Source organism: Fonsecaea pedrosoi (assembly GCF_000835455.1).
Source record: "Fonsecaea pedrosoi CBS 271.37 unplaced genomic scaffold supercont1.6, whole genome shotgun sequence".
NCBI lineage: Eukaryota > Fungi > Ascomycota > Eurotiomycetes > Chaetothyriales > Herpotrichiellaceae > Fonsecaea > Fonsecaea pedrosoi.
Window position 1 is genome coordinate 1,995,889 of NW_013550610.1, and position 19,532 is coordinate 2,015,420.

Genomic DNA, 19,532 nt, shown 5'->3' on the forward strand with positions numbered 1-19,532 from the left:
TGTTCATGACACCACGGCCTGCAGCATGGGAGAGGAAGTCGGGCAGTGACTTGCCAATTACAGGTTCTAAGAAGGATGTGTGTTGACCCAGAGACAACAGAGAATGCCACCGGAAGCGTCATCATGAGGAATGCCATCGGTTACCCACACAACAAAGGACACCGAAATATGACCTGGTTCGATTACCACTATCCGAAGCCCCAAGGTATCGATCTGTTCCACAAGACAAGACAGCCGCCAAAGCTAGCTCTGCCTTGACAGCGAACGCAAAGCCTCGCACGTAGAGGGTGTCTTGAAAATCCCTTGTTCTACCCGCGACAGACTACGCCGCCATTCTAAAGAAGAGCTGGTTCGTTTACAAAACTCCTATCTGCCTTCTCCAAGATGGCCCTTGGACACAGATACAAAACCCGACCACGTCCCGTCAATGGTATGCTTCTCATTCACCCATTCTACTGAACGGACAAGCCATATTAACAACGCTAGGGGTTTGCAAAAAGAGTGCACCGAAGAGCGAAGACCTGGTATCCCCCAAACTTCCTCGGCCGCGTCGTATACACTCCTTCAATACAGCTACCATCCAAGATCGCCCTTCATCTCCCCAGGCGTTGACCGCCCGCTTAGTGACCAGAGCCGAGACTAAGAAACTCATTGTTGAACCCAAGCCCCCACAAGAACAACCACAGGGAGACTCACCATCAGCAATCATACCCGCTACTACCTCAGGAGAGCAGGTTGCCAATTCACAGATTCAGAAAGACCTAGAAGCAAAATATCATCCAGACAACACGCAGCGACGAGAACACGGGCCAGTACTCAAGCTAACTACGCGAAACTTGAAGACACTCCAAAGGCAACTGAATAGTCCATCTACCGAAATGAACCCGTCCTCCGCCGCTAGAGGTGGTCAGCGAGGTGGCGGCAAGCGAGGCGGCAAGCGAGGTGGAAAGAGTCGCGCACGGACGACGAGAACCGAAGTCACTCCAGATCTGCCTGAAGAACGGACGACAAAAACTACCACTACATGGATGTCCCCTGCTCGTTACCGTTATGGGGTACTCGAGAAAGTCAAGATTTTCATACAGTACATGGCGCCTCCGGCGGATATCCATTCCAAGCTGGCAGCTATTTTCAATCGTGAAATATCCAACGAGAGGCTGAGTGAAATATCCAACGTCGCTAAGCACATGTCGAAGGAGTTTGCTAGAGTCATTCGAGCAAACTACCGAGAAGATGACTGGAATGAGGTTGTTATTTCAGCTCTTAAGGCACTGGATACGGGTTCGGAATTTGGATTTGCGAGAAAGGCCTGTATCGTACTCTCCAACACTCTAACTGAGAACATGGTCCGCGTGCTAACTTTTGACCTAGATTTTAACCCGAACTTGAAGCCCAAGCTTCCGTCATTACTACCAGTCAACAACGAAGCTGACAACACCAGCGATAGGCCTACAAAGCGACGACGGATCGAAACACCCTCCGGCTCATCTTCAGATACACCACAAACCGAAGCAATGGAATCGGCACTCGAAGAACCCGTCGTCGTTATCAAGACTCCTCGACCTGATTGCACTATTGGTCTTGCACATGATACAGTAGCTCACGCATTGTTGGACCGTGGAATCGACGAGTTGCAGGTGGATAGCCTTCTGAGTACATTGGAATCCGAACATTTCCTTTACTCCAACCCCGTCGGGGATATGGCCCTCCTTCGATTTCCCACCCTAGTGATTGAAGGAAAGGCATATAGTACTGGGAAGACTCCCTTTGAAGCTGAGAATCAAGCTGCGGGGGCCGCGAGTTGCATGATCAACCTCTACCAAAAGCTTACGGACGTCCACAATTGCCACGTGCCCAGCTCTCCTCTCGAAAAGATCGCACCTCTCGCCTTCTCCATTACGTTTGTTGGGCCGACCATTGAAGTTTCGGTTCATTATACCGTTGTGAAGAACAATGTCACCGCATATCATATGAGTGTCTTGGATGTGTACTGCGCAACTGTGCTCAAGCACCTGGAAGCACTCGTTATGGTTTTAGAGCAAATCATGCGCTGGAACAAGGAGGACGTGTTGCCCGAGATAGCGAGTCAGTTGGCTGCGATTGCAAAGGGCAGGTAACTGGTCTGAAAAGCAGGCTCGTGCCGGCGAAGAGATGCTCCAGGTTACGTTGCATGTCCAGGAGGACTTTTCGGAATGGATGGACAGAGCGAAATGTAGAGGGGGAAATGCAGAGATGGAGTATTCATGCTTCTTTTGGGCAAAAATTGAATTGGGTCATCGAGAAAGGTTTCTGCTGGAGCCATATGAAGTAGCCGTGCCAAAATATGGTCTAGATATTGTATCGAATGTCCGCCGAGTGTCTCTTTTCCCCTCTCCTTTGTTATTGAGCCGCAAATACTAACTACATGGGCTCTGATGAGACGAGGCTCCAGTGAGAGGAATTCGAGGCGAGGCTGAGCAAAGAACCTTGGCGTGGATTGCATTAAAGCAGCAATACATGCATGGTTGCCGGGTAACTTCCGTTTCCAAACAAAGCGCGTCGCGGGCCTTGATCCTTAAAGTAAGATCTGACCAAGTGTATCAGCTTTGAGAACGCCTTTAGCAAACAGTTATCGAAAGCTCCTGATAGATTGACATCACGTAACAATGCGCATGACTCGTGCGGCCCTGCGAGCCCAGGCTCAAGAGGAAGCGCAGCTCATTTACGAAGATGCTGACGCGAATGCGAATAATTCGCTACAGGATGATTGCGCCGACGCCAACGCGGACCAGGATCTTGTTCGGCCCCCATTGAAAGACATCACCACCGAGATCAACCCTTCGACCACCGAAGACCCTTTCACCGACGAACAGGTTGAGCCCATGCTGAAAGCTAAGAGCAGGAGGAAAGGGCGCAAAACAAAGGATGACGAGGTGGGAGAAGAGTCTGGCAAGGGAGAATCGGACGAGTCGCAGGAGCTGCACCCTGAGGACGCGAATGACAGCCATCACGTTGAATCCTCTGGAGCCAAAGACAGTATACAGGACACGCGACCAGCTCTCTCCGTCGAACATGTTACTGTCCACAACGAAGTAACAGTAGGGACGGTAGACGCGACTCGGGAAGAGCAAGGGGTGACCGAGTCAACTTTTACCCCACAACGCAGCCACACCAGTCTTCCAAAGACGCCCAAATTCGATCCAACAGTGCATAAAACCATGGATGAGGTCACGTCACCTGCTCCAGACACTATAGAAGATTCATTTGTGGAGAACATCACGTCGAGAACCCCCGGCAGGTTGCATACTCTTTTGAAGGAGAGAAAGTCTTCAGAATCCTTCGCCGACCGGGTCAGCGCCCGAACACCACGCATCGAAGACTCTGTCGAAGCAATTGATGCTCTAGAAGATGCGATTGAGAAAATTTCAGAGACCTTGCCTGCCTTGGACGAACTCAAGATCGAATCTCCAGTCAAACCGCGAAAGACCACACCAGCCCGCCTCAATCTTCACGCGGGCACACCTGCTGTAGACCCTCAGAAAAAGTTGACTGGTCGGCAACCAGCAAACCCGTCTCGGCGCCCTCCTCAGCATGCTGGAGCAGGTGGTGCATCTTCGACGCGCCCGAAATTGACCGCTGCCCGTGGATCTTCCATCAATCCAACAGCTAAAGTAGCTACCGTCGCAAAGCCGACCAAGAGACCCGTCGTCGATAGCCACAAGTCTAGAGTGTCTTCGAGCCAGAGTGCAGCACCGCCGCTTTCGTTCTCTAGTTCTCCTGTTAAGAACCTCGCGAACACAACCAAGAAACAGCCAGCTACTGGCCCGCTGTCGACCAGCAAGCCCGGATTCGTACCCTCCAAATCTACCAAGTCTCCCACGAAGCCGAAGTTTAGCCTACCAGGGGAAGCGGTGGCAGCTAAACTGAAGGCCCAGAGAGAAGAGCGGATGAAGCGTGAGGAAGAAGCTGCCAGTGAGAAAAAGTCCTTCAAGGCGAGACCGGTGCCCGCTAAGATATCTCGTCCGAGTGTTGTCCCACGAGAGAACAAGGCCAGCCAAGCAAGGATGAGCATTTACGCCACTGGATTAAACAAGGAGAATGTTGAACCTAAACCGGGTGTAGCAATCCAGCCAAAACCACGCCCAACATCGCTGGGTCCAAAATCAAAAGCCTCGGAGGTGGCAAACCCGAAAGCCAGCGTCCGTCGCACTACCAGCTCCGTCAATCCTCGAGCCTCAATTGCCCAGCTGGCGAATGGCCAGAAGTCCATGGTGACCAAAGAAGATGTCGTCCAACAAAAGGTTAAGGGCAAGGAGGTCTTTGAACGGTCAAAAGCCGAAATGGAACGCCTAGAGAAGGAGAGGCGCGAAAAGGAAGAGGCTGCTCGCAAGGCCAGAGCGGAGGCGGCAGAGAGAGGTAGACAGGCGAGTCGTGAGTGGGCAGAAAAGCAGAAGAAAAAAATTGCCGCTAAGATCCTGGCAGCAAAAGAGAAGGCGGGTGGTGTTGGGAACCCGGCGACTCAAGGACAGACCAGTGCTGTGGCGCTTGCTTCATGATACTCTTCTGTGTCTTTCCCGTCTGAAGGTTTGTGGAGATATATTTTCCCGGTGTGAGATGTGTTCCTTTGGCTCAAAGGTCTTGTTCTTCAGCGCAGGAGTCGGCAAGGACAAAACCAGTCTCATGTTTGGTCATGAAAGGGCAGCAAAATCATTCCGGCAGGCAATGATTTCGGTGTCATAGGTGTCTGGGGCACAGTGTCAAGCGAGCCGTAGAGTTATGCCCATACCTCATTCATTGAATTTAGCGTTTTATCGATTATGTTCTGCATCGTCTTCTAAAGCGCGCAACAAGGATACCATGTCCAGGGTATCAAAGCAATTCGTTTCGTCCTGTACCGATCCGCCTAGATTCAAACCAAAGCACACGCACACACTTGATCCCTCCTTCAAATGAAACACATTTATTCGTCGCCAGATACGATTTTCTCCTTCACCCGCCATCTTCCGTCTTGGGCGGTACAGGTATTCTGACCAACGGTACTGGCAGGTCTCGTTCCTGCGATGTCTTTGGATTTCCTATCACATCTCCCCCTGCTCCTCCATCCACATTGCCGCCGTCCGGGTCATCAGGTGCACCGGCTGTGGGAGGCGACTGCGACTGCGGCACCGGCACCTTCATCGCCGCCATCCCAATGACCTGCAGCACGTTTTCCCAGTTCGCCAGCACCAGCGCCACAGCCTGCGCGCCGTCTCGCAGGCTCCCCAGCTTCGTCTCCAGCTGCTCCAGCTGCGCCGTCAGGTGCGCGCTCAGGTCGCGCAGTTGTCGCAGGTTCTCCAGCTCGGCGCGCTTGCTGGCGATCCGGGCCTGTAGCTGGGATTGCGCAGGTGTCTGTGCATTGGATCGTAGTGTTGAGGATGTGTTGCTGCCGCCGGCGCCGGCGCCGGAGGAGGTAGAGGCGTATATGTCCATGTGACGGGGATGGTAGGACATTTTTGGACGGAGGTTGGGTTCTGTGGCGGGGATGGACGGTTGTACACACACAGAGAGAGGGGGAGATAGAGGTAGTAGGGGATGGAGGGACTGGGGCCTTGGTATCGTCGGTCTCGAAGTGAAGTCGTGAGGTCGCGTGAGGGGTATGTCGTGTGTTATGTGCAATTCTCGTCCCGGATTGAACAACAGGGCATGCACTTATTGAACTCGCAAGTCCTGATTGAGGGCGGTACGACTCCCATAATATCGCGGAATGTCCCCCAAATTCACGAAAACGCGTCTTCCATTGGACGTCATCGGTGCCAAGTCGGGGACTAGACCAAAAGAGGCACGTTGTTGACGCCGCCGTTTTCGGTTATCCCGACCACAAACCCCCAAATACCCTTGTACAACAGCAGCCCTTGCCCTTGACCTCCCAATCTATCGCCTATGCTGCATTGCTACGTGCAGAGGGTGCTGTATTTGCTGGCATTCCAGCCCTAGTCTGAAGTCGAAGATCCAAGACCGATTCAATCATTCAAGAAAACACGAGAGGATAACCCAGCGGCACATGATATGAACCACGACCTGCCATGGCGAAGCTCAATGATCCCCCCCTTCCGCCGACAGAAAGCTTTGAATCCCGTAAGTCTACCTCCTTTGCAGAAGTCTCAAACTCTTCGCTATTCAGTGCTGGCGCACGCTGACGAACGGACCTATGCAGTGAAACGCCGCTTCATCCGTCAAAACCGCGAAATCGCCCGTGTCAATTCGACGCAGTCGCAACGCATCCGTAATCTCGAGACCGAGATCTCCCGCCTCGTGGCCGAGAATGTATCGTTGAGAGAACAGGCGATCGCCGCACAGGCGGAAGCGGAACGATGGCGTGCAACTAGTTCCGTCAATGCAGAGATTCTCGACCTGAGGGACCGCTTGAACAAGAAAGTCGAGGAGGTGGCCGAGATGCTGGTCGAGATGGGCAACATACCCGAAAAGGCGGCGCGGAAAGGAAGACGAAAAAGCAGGCTTGTCAGGACGACGATGAGTAGTGCGACGGAACAAGAGTGGAGGAATCGGCTGTCGACCAGAGAGGCATTCGCTCAGGAGAGGGCAGATCTGTACGATGGGCGATTACCCTCTATCCACGAAGACAAACTTTATCCGCGAAGAACGCTGGAGACCTCTGAATTATTAGCCCTGCGGGAAGAGGCTGCTCTCCAACAAGCGGCAGAGTCGCCGGAGATTGGACCTCCTCCAGTCGTGCACTTTGACGTCCCCTCCGAACCCCCCGAGGTGGATGCTGCACGGATGTCAGAGGATGAGAATGCTGGGGAGGAAGTTATGCAGTTACCGTCACTTCTGGAAAGGAGGCGGAAGCGTCGAACGAGCGCGCTTATCCACGATCTACCGACTGAAGAAACCCCTGTCCCGGATGAGCAGCCAATAAAGCCGAGCCAGCAGTTACTGAAATCAGGCGCCAAACGGAAATTGGATGTCTCTGAGCTCGACGAGCCTGTTCTTCAACACCCGTCGAACGAGAATGACGACTTTGTCTATCAACGTCGGCAAGAGATCTGGAGCAACGCTACCGTCAACAGCAAAAAGGCGTCTAGATTTACGAGACCGCCAGGGCGAGAAAATGGGGACGCGATAGATCTTACGAAGCAATTAAGCCCTCAGAAACCTGCGGTCGCAACCAGGAAGATCCTCGCACCCAAGAGTACAAATTCCCCTGCGAAGAGAAGGGTGCAAGTGTCCGAAAAGCTCAAAGACGACCGAGATCTGCAGGTAAACCACACAATTGTCAAACCGACACGGCGAAAAGAGTCTCAAGCTCGTGTGGCTATTGACAGCCTTGTCAGTGGTTCGAATGATCACGACGAAGAGAAGGACATTCCGCCGAAGACTCCAGCTGCAGAAGCCGCTGATATTCTCTCGCCTGTGTCCACAGAGCCATCTTCCCGCACAACACACCAAACAAAAGAAGCGGCGGTTCTGAACTCGGTGGAGGACGTGCTTAATGGGAGCATAGGAAGGGGATCTCGTCGACCGAGACCACAAATCAGCTATGCCGAGCCTAACCTGAGAGATAAGATGCGAAGGCCTGGCAAGGGGTTAGTGGGAGCTATAGAGGGCATTGAGAAGCAAAAAGAAAACCCTTCGAACAACAGAGGCACGAGTGTGGAACGGGCGAAATCTGAAGGCGCCAAAGTCAAGCAGGAGGGCGAAATCCATCACGAAGATGACAGATGGAACGATCTAGCAATGCCGACCTCGACTGCTTCCAAGAAGGATGAACCAATTAGCCCTCTGAGGGGCAAAGAGAAGAAGGGGAAGGAAGATGATGAGACCAGGAAGTCGGGCAAACAACTGAAACGCAACACTGCAGACGAGCTTGAGAGTGCTGTGGACCGATTGAGTATTTTCGATCCGCCACTCTCGTCACCTGTCGATGACTCGAAAGAAATGCGGACAGACGCGGATGACCACAGGTCATCAAAAAGTTCTGCTGGGGCGAGACGAAAACCGTTGTCGAGCGCGACAACTACAACTAGAAGGCATTCTATGCAGCCTTCTTCAGGTGACTCGGCTAATCTCCCTTCTGCACCTCGCCATCTCTCGTCAGGATCCGCCAAGTCTGATGCAAATGTGCCGCCTTCACGACCAAGCTCTGCCGCAAGTCTGCGTGGAGACGCCACATCCAGTGGCAGAACTTCCGTGACAAAAGATTTCAGGCGCTCGCACAGCATAAGTTCCAGCGTTAAAGAAAAAGAGGCGGCATCTTCTAGTGGCGGAACGGGACTCAATGAGAGTTCCAGGGAGGAAAGAGCATTGAACAGGCGGCGTAGTATGATGGTATAGCGACCTTGATGGCGATAGCCGGCGTGGCGGCGGGTCTGTATGTGACCCAGGACCTTTCTTTGGCGACCTCGATGTCGAGTTGTTGGATGTTTTCCTTTTTGTTCTAGGAGTTGGATAGCGTGAATGACCCGAAAAGGAGAGACCCCGACCTCTCCCATTATTGGAATGAACTGCATTTTGTGAAAGCAGCAGAGGTGTTCTCTCTTCCTGCCAGGTTCTCTCGATCGATGTCCCTTGTTCCTCAGGATATGGCGCACCAATAACTGACGTTTTCTGATTATCACCACCACTCGCGACCTCATCCATGCCCGTTCATGCCCTCCTTGTCGTTGCCGTCATCACCGTCACCGTAATCCACGTTCACAGACATGGCCATGATGACCCGCTCCAGCCGATCCGCGTATTGTTTCATCTCCCGCCTCCGCGCCCTCCTCTCCTGCTCCATCTTCTGCACCTTGTCCGCCAGCACCTTGATGTCTTCTGCCTGCTGCGCCGCACCCGTGCCGATCCCCGGTAACCGCGCAATCAGCATCTCGATCTGCTGGCCCTTGAGGACCAGATCCTCGGCCAGCTCGCGCTGCGCGTTCGCGAAGGTCCGATCCGCCACCGGGTGCAAGGGGAACGGCGCGCGCTCTGTGTCCTCGGGTCCCGGGTTGACGATCGCGGCAGGCGGCTGTTGTTGTTGTTGTTGTGCTGAAGAAGCAGCGTCGCTGGCGCCAGCGGCTGCGGGGCTCGTTGCAGCGCCACCACCCGCGGTTTGGGATATTTGGGGCCTTCTATTCCCTCCTGTTCGGGCGACGGCCAGGCCTGGCGGCGGGTTCGTGAACGGGTCGCTGGGGTCCGGGTCCGGCGCGACCAGCGGGTGTCGTTGTGAGAGGTAGCTCAGCGTGGCGAAGAATTGGGTCAGCAGCTGGTCGTAGCAGGTCTGCAGCTGCGTGAGGATGTCGTTGGACATGGTAAACGGGGCGCGAGGTTATGAGGTATGGTTGGTCTTGCAATTTGTGTGTAGACCTCGTAAACGGTGCGCTGGTGTGCAGAGCGAGTTGTTTGGTGCGCATTACATTGGAGAGGGAGGGTTGGGACGGTTATTTTGCGGCAGAGGAGTTGGTTGGCTGATAATACACCTTGACTGGCGGCTCAAGATATCATGGTAAATTCACGCCGAGCTCACCGCGACACTCACCCGACCTGCGCCGCTTTTAAAACACCGCTCACCTCCTACTTACCTTTCTACTTTCCTTTACTTACCTTACCCACATAAAACCCTCCGCGTCCCTTTGAAAATAGATCTCTACTCTCGCGCTAGATAAAAGGATCCTACGTCGACGGTCGAATAGAGCCTCTCTTCATAGAGTCTTAGAAGTAGGTGTTAGGAACGGGGTATATAGATAGGCAGAGGGTAGCGATAGGTAACAGGTAGGTATAGGTATTCCTTGATAGTATATGAAATTGAAAAGCTGCGCAGAAGAGGTCGCAAGGACAGAAGAAAATTCTAGAAGTTCAGGAACCTCTGCCTCTAGACCAAGTAACAGGGCATTGGCGTAACCTTCGTCTACAAGTCAAGGGGTGTCGGGTTCTGGGCCTTAGTGACACACGAACATGTAGCGTCCAGGCGCCTGCGGCGTGCCAGCCACCAGCCAGGACAGACGTGTAGATTCTGGGAGCTCAATGGATTTGCTAACTGTTGTTCCGCAACAACTTCTGGAAGCTGGCTCGGAAGACGATCAGCATCACCCCCTATTCTTCCTGTTTTTGTTCTTTGGGCTTTTCCAGTGTGACTTCCCCGGCTGCACCTGGGACTCATATTAGTGCCTAAGGCGAAACTGTGTACAAAATCCACAAAAGACGCGTCGAAGAAAGGCAAGAAGGAGGTTGTTTCGTGGTGGTTGGTGAAATACGTACCTCGTATACTGTCTCGAGGCAGTTTTTCGGCCATTTGTGATTACGTGAAATGCTCCGACCCAGGACTTGCGATTCTGGTGGCTGCGGTTTTCCGTATTATTAGCCCAAGCCGTATCTGGGCAAGCCCCTCAACCAGGCATCCTTCGCCGCTTCACTTGAGGTAAGGAAGAAGTCATTTCATTCCACAATTCCATCCGCATTCCTATTTACCGCATGAACATAGGTACCTAGTAGTCTTTTATATACCATAATACCACCGTCATTCAAAGCTCCTTACAAACATGGGCATGACCATTTATCCACCCATCCCATCAATATATATAGGTCCAGTTGTTGGGACACGAAGGCAAGTTCGTTCCCTGTGGACAGTGTACGCACCCTGCATACCTTGGGACGCGGGCCCGCCCCCGGGCCATGGAGAGATGCCTTGATTCCGTACCCAGTCAGGGTGGCCTTTTCCTGTCAATTCTAATATTGTCCGTTGACGGCACTTCCTATCTAGGCGGTGCCGTTGGCATCTGGAAATCGGAGCCTCGGACTTCTTGATTTGGCAACTGAACGACATGCCCACGATGGCAAACCCGCTGAAGCGCGTTTCATTCAATTGTGACTAACATATGGGACGACAAACTGCTTTTGATAGACTTTGCTGCAAATTGGTTAACTACTAGTACACTTAGCCCTACAGACTCGTATACTATACTTTTCATCAGCCTCGTCTCCGTCCAGCTTACTGGTCTTTCATCGACATTAATTCTATATCCTGTTATTATCTTGATCGAATCTCGCTTCAGTCTGACATCGGCAACTGCAGACAACATGGGTTCGATCGTGATCGCCCCTAGAGGAAAATCAGAGCAGTATTCAGACCCCGACCACAAGCTGGTCAACGGAGAGACCAACAAACAAAAAGTATCGAAAATGAGCAGTTCGAGCCGACTAACCACTGAAGAAGAGCTTGTGTTGAAGCGCTTTAGGGTCCTCATCGCCGACCTATGCCAGCAATTCAAAGGTGGTCACCCAGGGTGTGTTGATCCTACAGTGCCTTCATTGTACTCTCGGTGCTAATATATTCCTACCAGCGGTGCCATGGGTATGGCCGCAATAGGTGTTGCTTTGTGGAAATATGTGATGCGATATGCACCTCACACTCCAGATTGGATCAACAGAGACAGATTCGTGCTATCCAACGGGCACACTTGTCTATTTCAGTATAGCTTTTTACACTTGACCGGATACCGAGCTATGACCTTTGAACAACTCAAGTCCTACCACTCGGATCGGGTAGATGCTCTTTGCCCAGGGCATCCCGAAATTGAACATGAAGGTATCGAGGTCACTACTGGTGAGTGGTTATTTTCAAGCCGTACGAGCGCCACTGATCTGTCGTTTAGGGCCACTGGGTCAAGGAATCGCGAATGCTGTGGGGCTTGCCATGGCCTCTAAACACCTAGCAGCCAAGTTTAACAGACCAGGCTTCGATGTCGTATCTGACCATGTCTGGTGCATGGTTGGAGACGCCTGTCTCCAGGAAGGAGTCGGGCTCGAGGCCATCTCATTCGCCGGTCACATGCGCTTGAACAACTTGACCGTGATATACGACAACAATCAAATCACCTGTGATGGTGCCGTTAGTCTAACCAACACTGAAGACATAAACGCCAAGATGAGAGCCTGTGGCTGGAATGTTATTGAGATTTCAGACGGATGTTGGGACGTTGGAGGGATTGTGGAGGCGCTCAAAGCTTCTCGAGATTCACCGCTGCCAACATTCGTCAATTGCCATACTGTCATTGGGGTCGACACTGCCGTGGCTGGTGATGCCGTGGCTCATGGTGCGGCTTTCGGACCAGAGACTGTTGCTTCTCTCAAAAGACTTTACGGTTTCGACCCAGAACAGCATTATGTCATTCCAGATGCAGTCCGAGACTTCTTCCGCGACATCCCATCACGTGGTCAGTCTTGGGTGTCTGAATGGAATCAACTGCTGCAACGTTATGCCAATGCTCACCCAGGCCTTGCAGATGAATATGTCCAACGCATGGAGGGGAGCTTACCGGCTGAGTGGGAGTCGCTCATTCCACATGAATTTCCTGCTAAGGCTACTCCGACGCGCGCCGCATCTGGTCTAGTATTCAATCCCGTGGCGGAGAAAGTTGACCAATTCATAGTCGGAACGGCTGATCTGTCTCCATCTGTATACATGAGTTGGAAGAACAAAGAGGATTTTGAGCCACCACATCTGGGGACAGGGAGTTACTCTGGACGCTTCGTCCATTACGGCGTCAGGGAACACGCAATGGCAGCAGTTTCAAATGGGTTAGCTGCATATCACCCTGGGATGTTCATTCCCGTGACATCCAGGTAAGAGGATCGCCATTGTTGCATCTACCTGACACTATACTTACCACGTGTAGCTTCTTCATGTTCTATCTGTATGCAGCCCCAGCCGTCCGCATGGGCTCACTGCAGCATCTACAAGTAATCCACGCAGCCACCCACGACTCTATCGGTATGGGTGAGGATGGTCCTACGCATCAACCGATCGAGCTTGCTGCCCTTTATCGGACAATGCCAAATTTCCTGTATATTCGGCCCGGTGATAGCGAAGAGACAGCAGGTGCCTGGATAGAAGCAATCAAAGCAAGACATATGTCTTCTCTCATCTCCACATCTCGGCACGCTCTTCCGCAATTGACCGGGTTGACGAACCGAAGACAAGTAGCAAAAGGGGCGTATGTTCTGGAAGAAGTCAAAGAATCGGCGGACCTTACCTTGATTGGCGCCGGTGCTGAGCTCAACCTCGCCGTCAACGTTGCGATCGAACTGCGGAAGTCCCACGGGCTAAAAGTTCGCACTGTCTCCTTCCCTTGCCAGCGCCTTTTCGATGCACAATCCAGAGAATACCAACGCCAAGTCCTTCAAAGGCAAAGTGGTGTCCCTATCGTGGCCATCGAAGCCTATGCCGCCAATGGATGGGAGCGATACGCAAATGCAGCTGTATGCATGAGTAAGCAACGGTTTGGCAAGTCATTGCCAGGACCAAAAGCATACGAGTTCTTTGGTTTTGATGTTCCCTCTATGGTGGGCAGGATCAAAAGCTACCTGGAGAGCCTCAAGTCCGACCCAGACCTGAGGCATGACTTTGTAGAATTGACGTTTGTTGGAAAAGAGAAATGAGAAAGGGGCATAGTTTGCACTCTGGGGCGATTTGGTGGATGCGATCTTTTTTCAAGGATGCTGAATGAAAATCTGTGGTATATCTATCAAATAGACACTATCTAGAGGAGCTACGGTATCTAGCAATCACGAATTCCTCAGATTGTTATGATCAGCATCAACAAAGATTCCAGCAATATTTTTCCCCCAGGGATTAAAATGCTTACCACCATAGGTGTTTTCTTGATGAATCAGACACCAATCAATGCTGACACTCGGGAGACGGGCAAGCAAAGCAAAATAGCCTACACCTGCCTTTTTCCCGGTAGAGAGGGCGTCTGACTTCCCAATCGGGTGGAAAGAGGCTAAACCCTTCGAAGCCGAGCCCGGACATACGGTCGGCACTACGCCTTTTCACGTAGTTTGCCGCTGACGAACCTGTTCAGACCAAAAGAGAAAAGCTTGTCCATTACGCAAGCGCCGATATGAGATCTGAATTCTTTAGATTTGATGGCAAGTCCCACACTTTAGCAACCAACGTGGCAATACACTTTGAGAATAAAAGCAATCGACATTGAATCTACTGTTCAATCGCCTCTCGTGACCGAGAATCGCATCTTCCAATACAATATAAGCCCTTCGTGTGAGCAGGTTCGCCAAAGACGACAGAAACAATAGCTCACCCACCTCTTTAAACACCCAAAAAGCATGGCTCCGGATACCGTCACCCTAGCCTCGGGCCACCAAATGCCCCTGGTCGGCTTTGGCTTGTGGAAAGTGCCAGCCGACAAGGCTGCCGATACTGTGTACAATGTAAGTTCCAAAATTTCTCAATACATGCTTCCCAAAGCCTGAATTGATTACTTGTTTGGTCGATTTTCCTGGGACCTGAAAAAAGCTCACCGTTGTCAGGCCATCAAAGTTGGATATCGACTTTTCGATGGTGCATATGATTATCAGAACGAAAAGGAGGCTGGCGAAGGAATTCGTCGCGCCATCAGCGAAGGTCTCGTTCGACGCGAGGACATATTCGTGACGACCAAGCTCTGGAACAACTACCACCAGAGAGATCATGCACTAGCTATGGCCAAGGCACAGAACGAAGCGTGGGGCCTTGGATATATCGATCTATATCTGATTCATTTCCCTGTTGCGCTCAAGTATATTGAGCCTGAGAAGCTGAGATATCCTGTAAGTCGTCATGGTGGTCAAAGGAGGTAAAAGCCTCACAAAGCCTGTCTTATTCAACTGACGTCAAAATCAAGGGTTGGTGGATGGATCCAGAACACAAGGTGATCGAAACTGCCAAAGTGCCGGTCCAGGAAACCTGGCAAGCATTAGAAGAAGTCGTCGACCAGGGCATCGCCCGGTCCATTGGAATCTCCAACGCACAGGCCCAACTCCTCTACGATATCCAAACATACGCACGCCACCCGATCTCTTCGCTCCAGATCGAACACCACCCATACCTGGTCCAGCGGGAACTCGTGGAGCTCGCCCAGGAGGAGAAGATTGTCATCACAGCGTACTCGTCATTCGGACCGCAGAGTTTCCTGGAACTACCTCCCGCATTCCGGGCGCGGGCGAAGGACACGCCGCTCCTCTTCGACGCCGAGGTGGTCAAGAAGGCCGCCGACCGGGTCAGCAAGACGCCGGCACAGGTCCTGCTACGATGGGCAACGCAGCGGAATATTGCCGTCATCCCCAAGTCGAATAACGTGGACCGGCTGCAACAGAACTTGGACGTGGGAGCTGGGAGCTTCGACTTGACCGGGGAGGAGATCGAGGCGATTAGTGCGCTGGACAGGGGCTTGAGGTTCAACGATCCGGGCTTTTACCTGCACAAGCCATTGCGCATTTTCGCATGACCATACACACATACACACATGTACCCACACATAGCTCACAGTGAAGGGATGAGTAGATTTTTTGATATGCCCATTTTTCTGATTTGTCTCGGCTCCTGCTTTGGATTTCAACGGAGAGGGGGGAAGGGAAGGAGAAAATTATTAGCAATAGATGAAAGATTGTTGTCTCCAAGTCTTTTTTATCTAGGTCCTAATTTGAAAGGGCGTATCTTTTACACATCTATAGTCCCTCTTAGACGTTGACAAATATTAAAACGAGCAACCCATCATTGGCCTCTCCCCCCCTATCAAAATCCATCTTATCCCCCTTCTTTTCTTTTCTTTTCTTGTCATACCTGAATATCCTGGTCGTCCACTATCTGGACTTTGATACTCCTTTTCGTCCGATCGGCCGACAATTCCAGAGCCTCGACAGCCTGTTCCAGTGGGAATCTGTGTGTCACCAACGAGTCGAGGTTCAGTACTTGGCTGTTTGCCAGGGCATTGATGCCGGCCGGCCACGTGTCGTTGTACCGGTTGATGAATTTGAGTTGGATTTCCGCCAAGCTGAGGTGCATAAAGGGGAGATTGTTCATGACGCTCCGACCGACCCCGACGACCATGACGACGCCGGCTCGTCGACAGGTGTACGCGGCGGTGACCACGCTGGACTCGATGCCCGTGCACTCTAGTACCGTTGAGGGTGCGTAGTATTCGTTGATGTCGGGAATACCCTTGTTGACGTCGCGGCCGCCTGCACATCCGAAGAGGAGCCTGATCTCCTCAGACGCCTGTAGGGGGCTCTCTGAAGTTTGGACGTGGTACGTTTGGCACCCTGGAACAAATTGTTTCGCGAATTCCAACCGCGACTCGTCCACGTCCGTGATCACCAGAGGCCAGGCGCCAGATGCTCTTGCGGCGGCCAAGGCGATCAGACCGATCGGGCCAGCACCACAAACCAAGGCTGGCTGGCCTATTCCTATGGACCCCTTACACTGTCGTATGGCGTGCAGAATGACCGACAACGGCTCCAAGAGAGCACCTTGTGCAAACGTCATGCTGTCAGGCATCTTGTGACAATAGCGAGCCTCGTGTGTCAAGAACCGCCTGATTGTGCCACCGTGGCACACTCCAGAAAATGTCACCTTCTCGCACAAATTGTACTTGCCCGAGGTGCACAAGAAGCATGTCTGACACGGGACCTGGGGCTCGATGGCTATCCTGTCTCCGGGTTTGAGATGTGTCACAGCCGACCCAACCTCGAGCACGACGCCGGATGCTTCGTGGCCCAAGATGTGCGAGTGGTCGACGATTAGAGGGCCAATAGCTCCTCTGTGCCACAGATGAAGATCTGATCCGCAAATACCAGTGGCACGAACATGAATTAGGACTTCACTTGCTGATGGCTTCGGTATCGAGCTTTCAGCGAGATAAACGCTGTGTTCGGGTGTAACGTATAGCGAAGGATTCTTGTACCGAGTCAATGTGGAAGCCGGTTTGTCAAGATCTGAACCGTCGACGTCTCCGTTGGCAACTTCGACCTGACTGACTATGGCCTGTTTAACAACCGGAATGTCACCATTCGCTAGGTGAGAGCCGGTGAGGGTCGCTGAAGGTGCCATGGCTCTTTTCTTTCAGATATTTGGAACGAAGGGATGCAAACGATTCTTTCGACGAGCAACTTTTTTTGAAAACCGTTGTAGTGAATTGGCAAAACCTAGACACTGGAGAGGTAAAGGGCATTTCTGCCGGCACAGATCCAATCCGGCCGAGACATGGCTACTAGCAGAAGATAAAGTGCCCGGAGCTGCTTGGATCACATGTAGCATCTCGAGCGTCCCGTGGAGAGGGGTGAATGGATGATTTGTGCACATCAGATCTTGTGGCGTGGGCCATCGCGCGAGAAGAGTCGGCGGACAGGCAGGTCGGGGGGGATTGAGTGCGCGGTGGGCAGTTCTGGGCCATCCGGATGGTGGGCTTACTGAGGCGCCCGCTTAGCTCTACGTAGAGCCTAGAGGGAAGCTTGAGAAGTGCTTCGGCTTGCTGTTTCAGGCATTGTTAAGCATTCAACACCTGCCGGTACATGGGGGCAACGTCCCTGTTCGCCACGCCGCGGGGCTCCTTGGGCTTCTCCACGGTCCCCCAAACCTTTATTGGCCCTCAAGAGCAAGAAGCGACATCCCCACCACGAACAACATTCGGAGGCACGACTTTCTACTTTGGCAACTTCTTCATCGTCGCCCTTGTGCAGCCGCTTGCGATCCCCATGCAGCCATGCAGGAAGATTCTGGAGCAATCCCTCCTAGGCGACGCGTGCGATCAGGTTGCTTGACCTGTCGAGGTCGGCGGCGAAAGTGCGACGAGGGAAAGCCAGTCTGCCGGAATTGCAGAACCAAAAACCTGACGTGCCGCTACGGTCTAAACATCACGTTTGTCGACTCTCGAAGAGGCGCGTCGACACAAGCAAAACCGTCGTCAACTGACAATATTATCGCCCAGAATGAGTCTACACCACGACGGCAAACATCCGGTGCCGACGGCGTCTCACGTCCTCGTGGAACTCGACCACTCTTGAGGACGACCAGTGCACTTCAACATCAACAGAATGCGTCGGAGCCATCCTCGGATAGCCAAAGAATCCAGAATCAAAATGGAAGTTTATCGGAGCCATTATCGGACAGTGGAGTGATCCAATACCAAAATACAATTGAGCCAACGTCACGGCACTCGGCCATCCAGCCAGAATTTCCACTCCCAGCATCACCGCAGACTTCTCGAACACCGTTTCCAGAAGACTTTGACTCATTTGGCTCCATTGAAACGCCGTTCCCTCAACCGTCATCGCTTTCTGTCCCAGATGATTCCCGAGACTCCAATTTGGAACGGTTATTCCCCCGTTCTGACATTGCCAACTCGGAAGCCATCCTCGATGAGGAGGATGAACAAGGTGTAATAGAGCTTTTCACTTTTTTCCGGTATCAGATTGCACCGCGGCTGGATCTTGGTGTGGGAGAGGCATTTTTTGGCATCGATGCACTGCTGAAGGCTAAAACATGTGGTGCCTTGTGTAAGAGCATCCTGGCATTGTCTAGCTGCCAAAGGCATCTTTCGCAGGGCGTTCATCCAGAAGCTGATGACGCAAGATCTGCTGAGTATGCCCTGAAGGCGACACTATCAGTTGCCAACGCGGGGGACGAGGATAGGGCGACGGCTCTGATTCTGCTCACATTAAGAGACATGATTCTAAATCCTCCTGGAAGCTGGAGCAATCTTGCACTGGCCCTGCAGCAGGACTTGAATGTCCCATCGGACAGTCTGCAGGAAGGACAGTGGCAGGTTATGGCACGCCTCGTGATCGCAGCAAGACTCACGGCGTCTATCTCGACAACTCGAGTTGATCTTTCCTTCGTTGTTGAAGGTGCCAGAACAGTCTTGCCAGGGCAGACGTTGACCAACAAACAACAGCTTCACCAAGCATTTTCTAACCTAGCGCGCGCATTAATGATACCCGATAACAACTTCGATACAGGACAGCGAACCAGGTTGCCCGTGGCTGCCGTCTGGCAGTCGTGCTGGAGTGACTGTGAATTGTGGTACTTTGCGAGAAATGAAGAAATGCAACAAGTTTTTGAAGTTGACAACTCGGACTCTGTGACTGCAGGCAGCCCAACCAGTCCACCATTTCCAATCATCATCTTCAGTAATTCTTGCGCTCTGATGGCGAATTTTGCTCACCATCTGACTGCAATCCATTTGCTGCATCACAAACCCCGGCTGATCAGGCCCATTGCGGGATCTGGATGGTCAGTATCGCCAGCGTGGCACGCTCAGAGACTCGTCGGCACCATTGCTGCTTTCAATGAAGCAGAGATCTTTGACCCTCTTGTGGTTGCCGGTCTGATCTATGGGGCCAGAAAACTAAGCCACCCGTCCCAATTGGCTGTGGTGGCAAACATACTGAGAAAAGCGGCACAGACGACCGGGATGCAGCTGCAGCAAGAGATTGAAAAAACTCAATATGCTCATGGCAAAACGACCGGCTGATCGAGTGTCAGTCGTGTGATGAAGATTGTCCCCATTACCAGCGGTAATATATGCGAATACGGTACTAGGTCCCAAAAATGCTCGAGTACGTGGCATCGGGCTGCTTCAATCCCTAGTCAAGTCGTGCAGAGTAACCATGCTCCACATTGAAGAATACTTGGAAAATAAAGCCAAGCAGATTCTGGTGTTGTGGCTGTGCGTATGGAGGTTATACGTGTCGAGCTGTATGGAAACAGCCAGTAGCCGAGGAATCAGTGTAGCATCAAGAGC

General features: G+C 52.3%; 9 protein-coding genes across 9 annotated transcripts; 6 read left to right on the forward strand and 3 right to left on the reverse strand.

Moving 5' to 3' along the window:
- Positions 1–384: 384 nt before the first annotated feature.
- Positions 385–2,117, forward strand: Z517_09541 (uncharacterized protein; the record flags this gene model as incomplete). Its single annotated transcript, XM_013425449.1, has 2 exons — positions 385–430; positions 487–2,117. The coding sequence occupies 2 exons, from the start codon at positions 385–387 to the stop codon at positions 2,115–2,117; spliced, it is 1,677 nt and encodes a 558-aa protein (XP_013280903.1).
- A 528-nt stretch (positions 2,118–2,645) lies between these two features.
- Z517_09542 (uncharacterized protein) lies at positions 2,646–4,535 on the forward strand (the record flags this gene model as incomplete). The annotated part of the gene is made up of 1 exon (XM_013425450.1): positions 2,646–4,535. One exon carries the CDS (start codon positions 2,646–2,648, stop codon positions 4,533–4,535), a length of 1,890 nt encoding a protein of 629 aa, XP_013280904.1.
- Positions 4,536–4,968: 433 nt separating this feature from the next.
- Z517_09543 (uncharacterized protein) lies at positions 4,969–5,469 on the reverse strand (the record flags this gene model as incomplete). Its single annotated transcript, XM_013425451.1, has 1 exon — positions 4,969–5,469. One exon carries the CDS (start codon positions 5,467–5,469, stop codon positions 4,969–4,971), a length of 501 nt encoding a protein of 166 aa, XP_013280905.1.
- Positions 5,470–6,024: 555 nt separating this feature from the next.
- Z517_09544 (uncharacterized protein) lies at positions 6,025–8,310 on the forward strand (the record flags this gene model as incomplete). Its single annotated transcript, XM_013425452.1, has 1 exon — positions 6,025–8,310. One exon carries the CDS (start codon positions 6,025–6,027, stop codon positions 8,308–8,310), a length of 2,286 nt encoding a protein of 761 aa, XP_013280906.1.
- A 298-nt stretch (positions 8,311–8,608) lies between these two features.
- On the reverse strand, positions 8,609–9,265 carry Z517_09545 (uncharacterized protein; the record flags this gene model as incomplete). Its single annotated transcript, XM_013425453.1, has 1 exon — positions 8,609–9,265. One exon carries the CDS (start codon positions 9,263–9,265, stop codon positions 8,609–8,611), a length of 657 nt encoding a protein of 218 aa, XP_013280907.1.
- Positions 9,266–11,031: 1,766 nt separating this feature from the next.
- Z517_09546 (transketolase) lies at positions 11,032–13,392 on the forward strand (the record flags this gene model as incomplete). The annotated part of the gene is made up of 4 exons (XM_013425454.1): positions 11,032–11,237; positions 11,295–11,557; positions 11,607–12,576; positions 12,630–13,392. 4 exons carry the CDS (start codon positions 11,032–11,034, stop codon positions 13,390–13,392), a joined length of 2,202 nt encoding a protein of 733 aa, XP_013280908.1.
- A 687-nt stretch (positions 13,393–14,079) lies between these two features.
- Z517_09547 (uncharacterized protein) lies at positions 14,080–15,239 on the forward strand (the record flags this gene model as incomplete). The annotated part of the gene is made up of 3 exons (XM_013425455.1): positions 14,080–14,184; positions 14,284–14,562; positions 14,637–15,239. 3 exons carry the CDS (start codon positions 14,080–14,082, stop codon positions 15,237–15,239), a joined length of 987 nt encoding a protein of 328 aa, XP_013280909.1.
- A 329-nt stretch (positions 15,240–15,568) lies between these two features.
- Positions 15,569–16,840, reverse strand: Z517_09548 (uncharacterized protein; the record flags this gene model as incomplete). The annotated part of the gene is made up of 1 exon (XM_013425456.1): positions 15,569–16,840. The coding sequence occupies one exon, from the start codon at positions 16,838–16,840 to the stop codon at positions 15,569–15,571; it is 1,272 nt and encodes a 423-aa protein (XP_013280910.1).
- A 652-nt stretch (positions 16,841–17,492) lies between these two features.
- On the forward strand, positions 17,493–19,262 carry Z517_09549 (uncharacterized protein; the record flags this gene model as incomplete). The annotated part of the gene is made up of 1 exon (XM_013425457.1): positions 17,493–19,262. One exon carries the CDS (start codon positions 17,493–17,495, stop codon positions 19,260–19,262), a length of 1,770 nt encoding a protein of 589 aa, XP_013280911.1.
- Between the last annotated feature and the right edge of the window lie 270 nt (positions 19,263–19,532).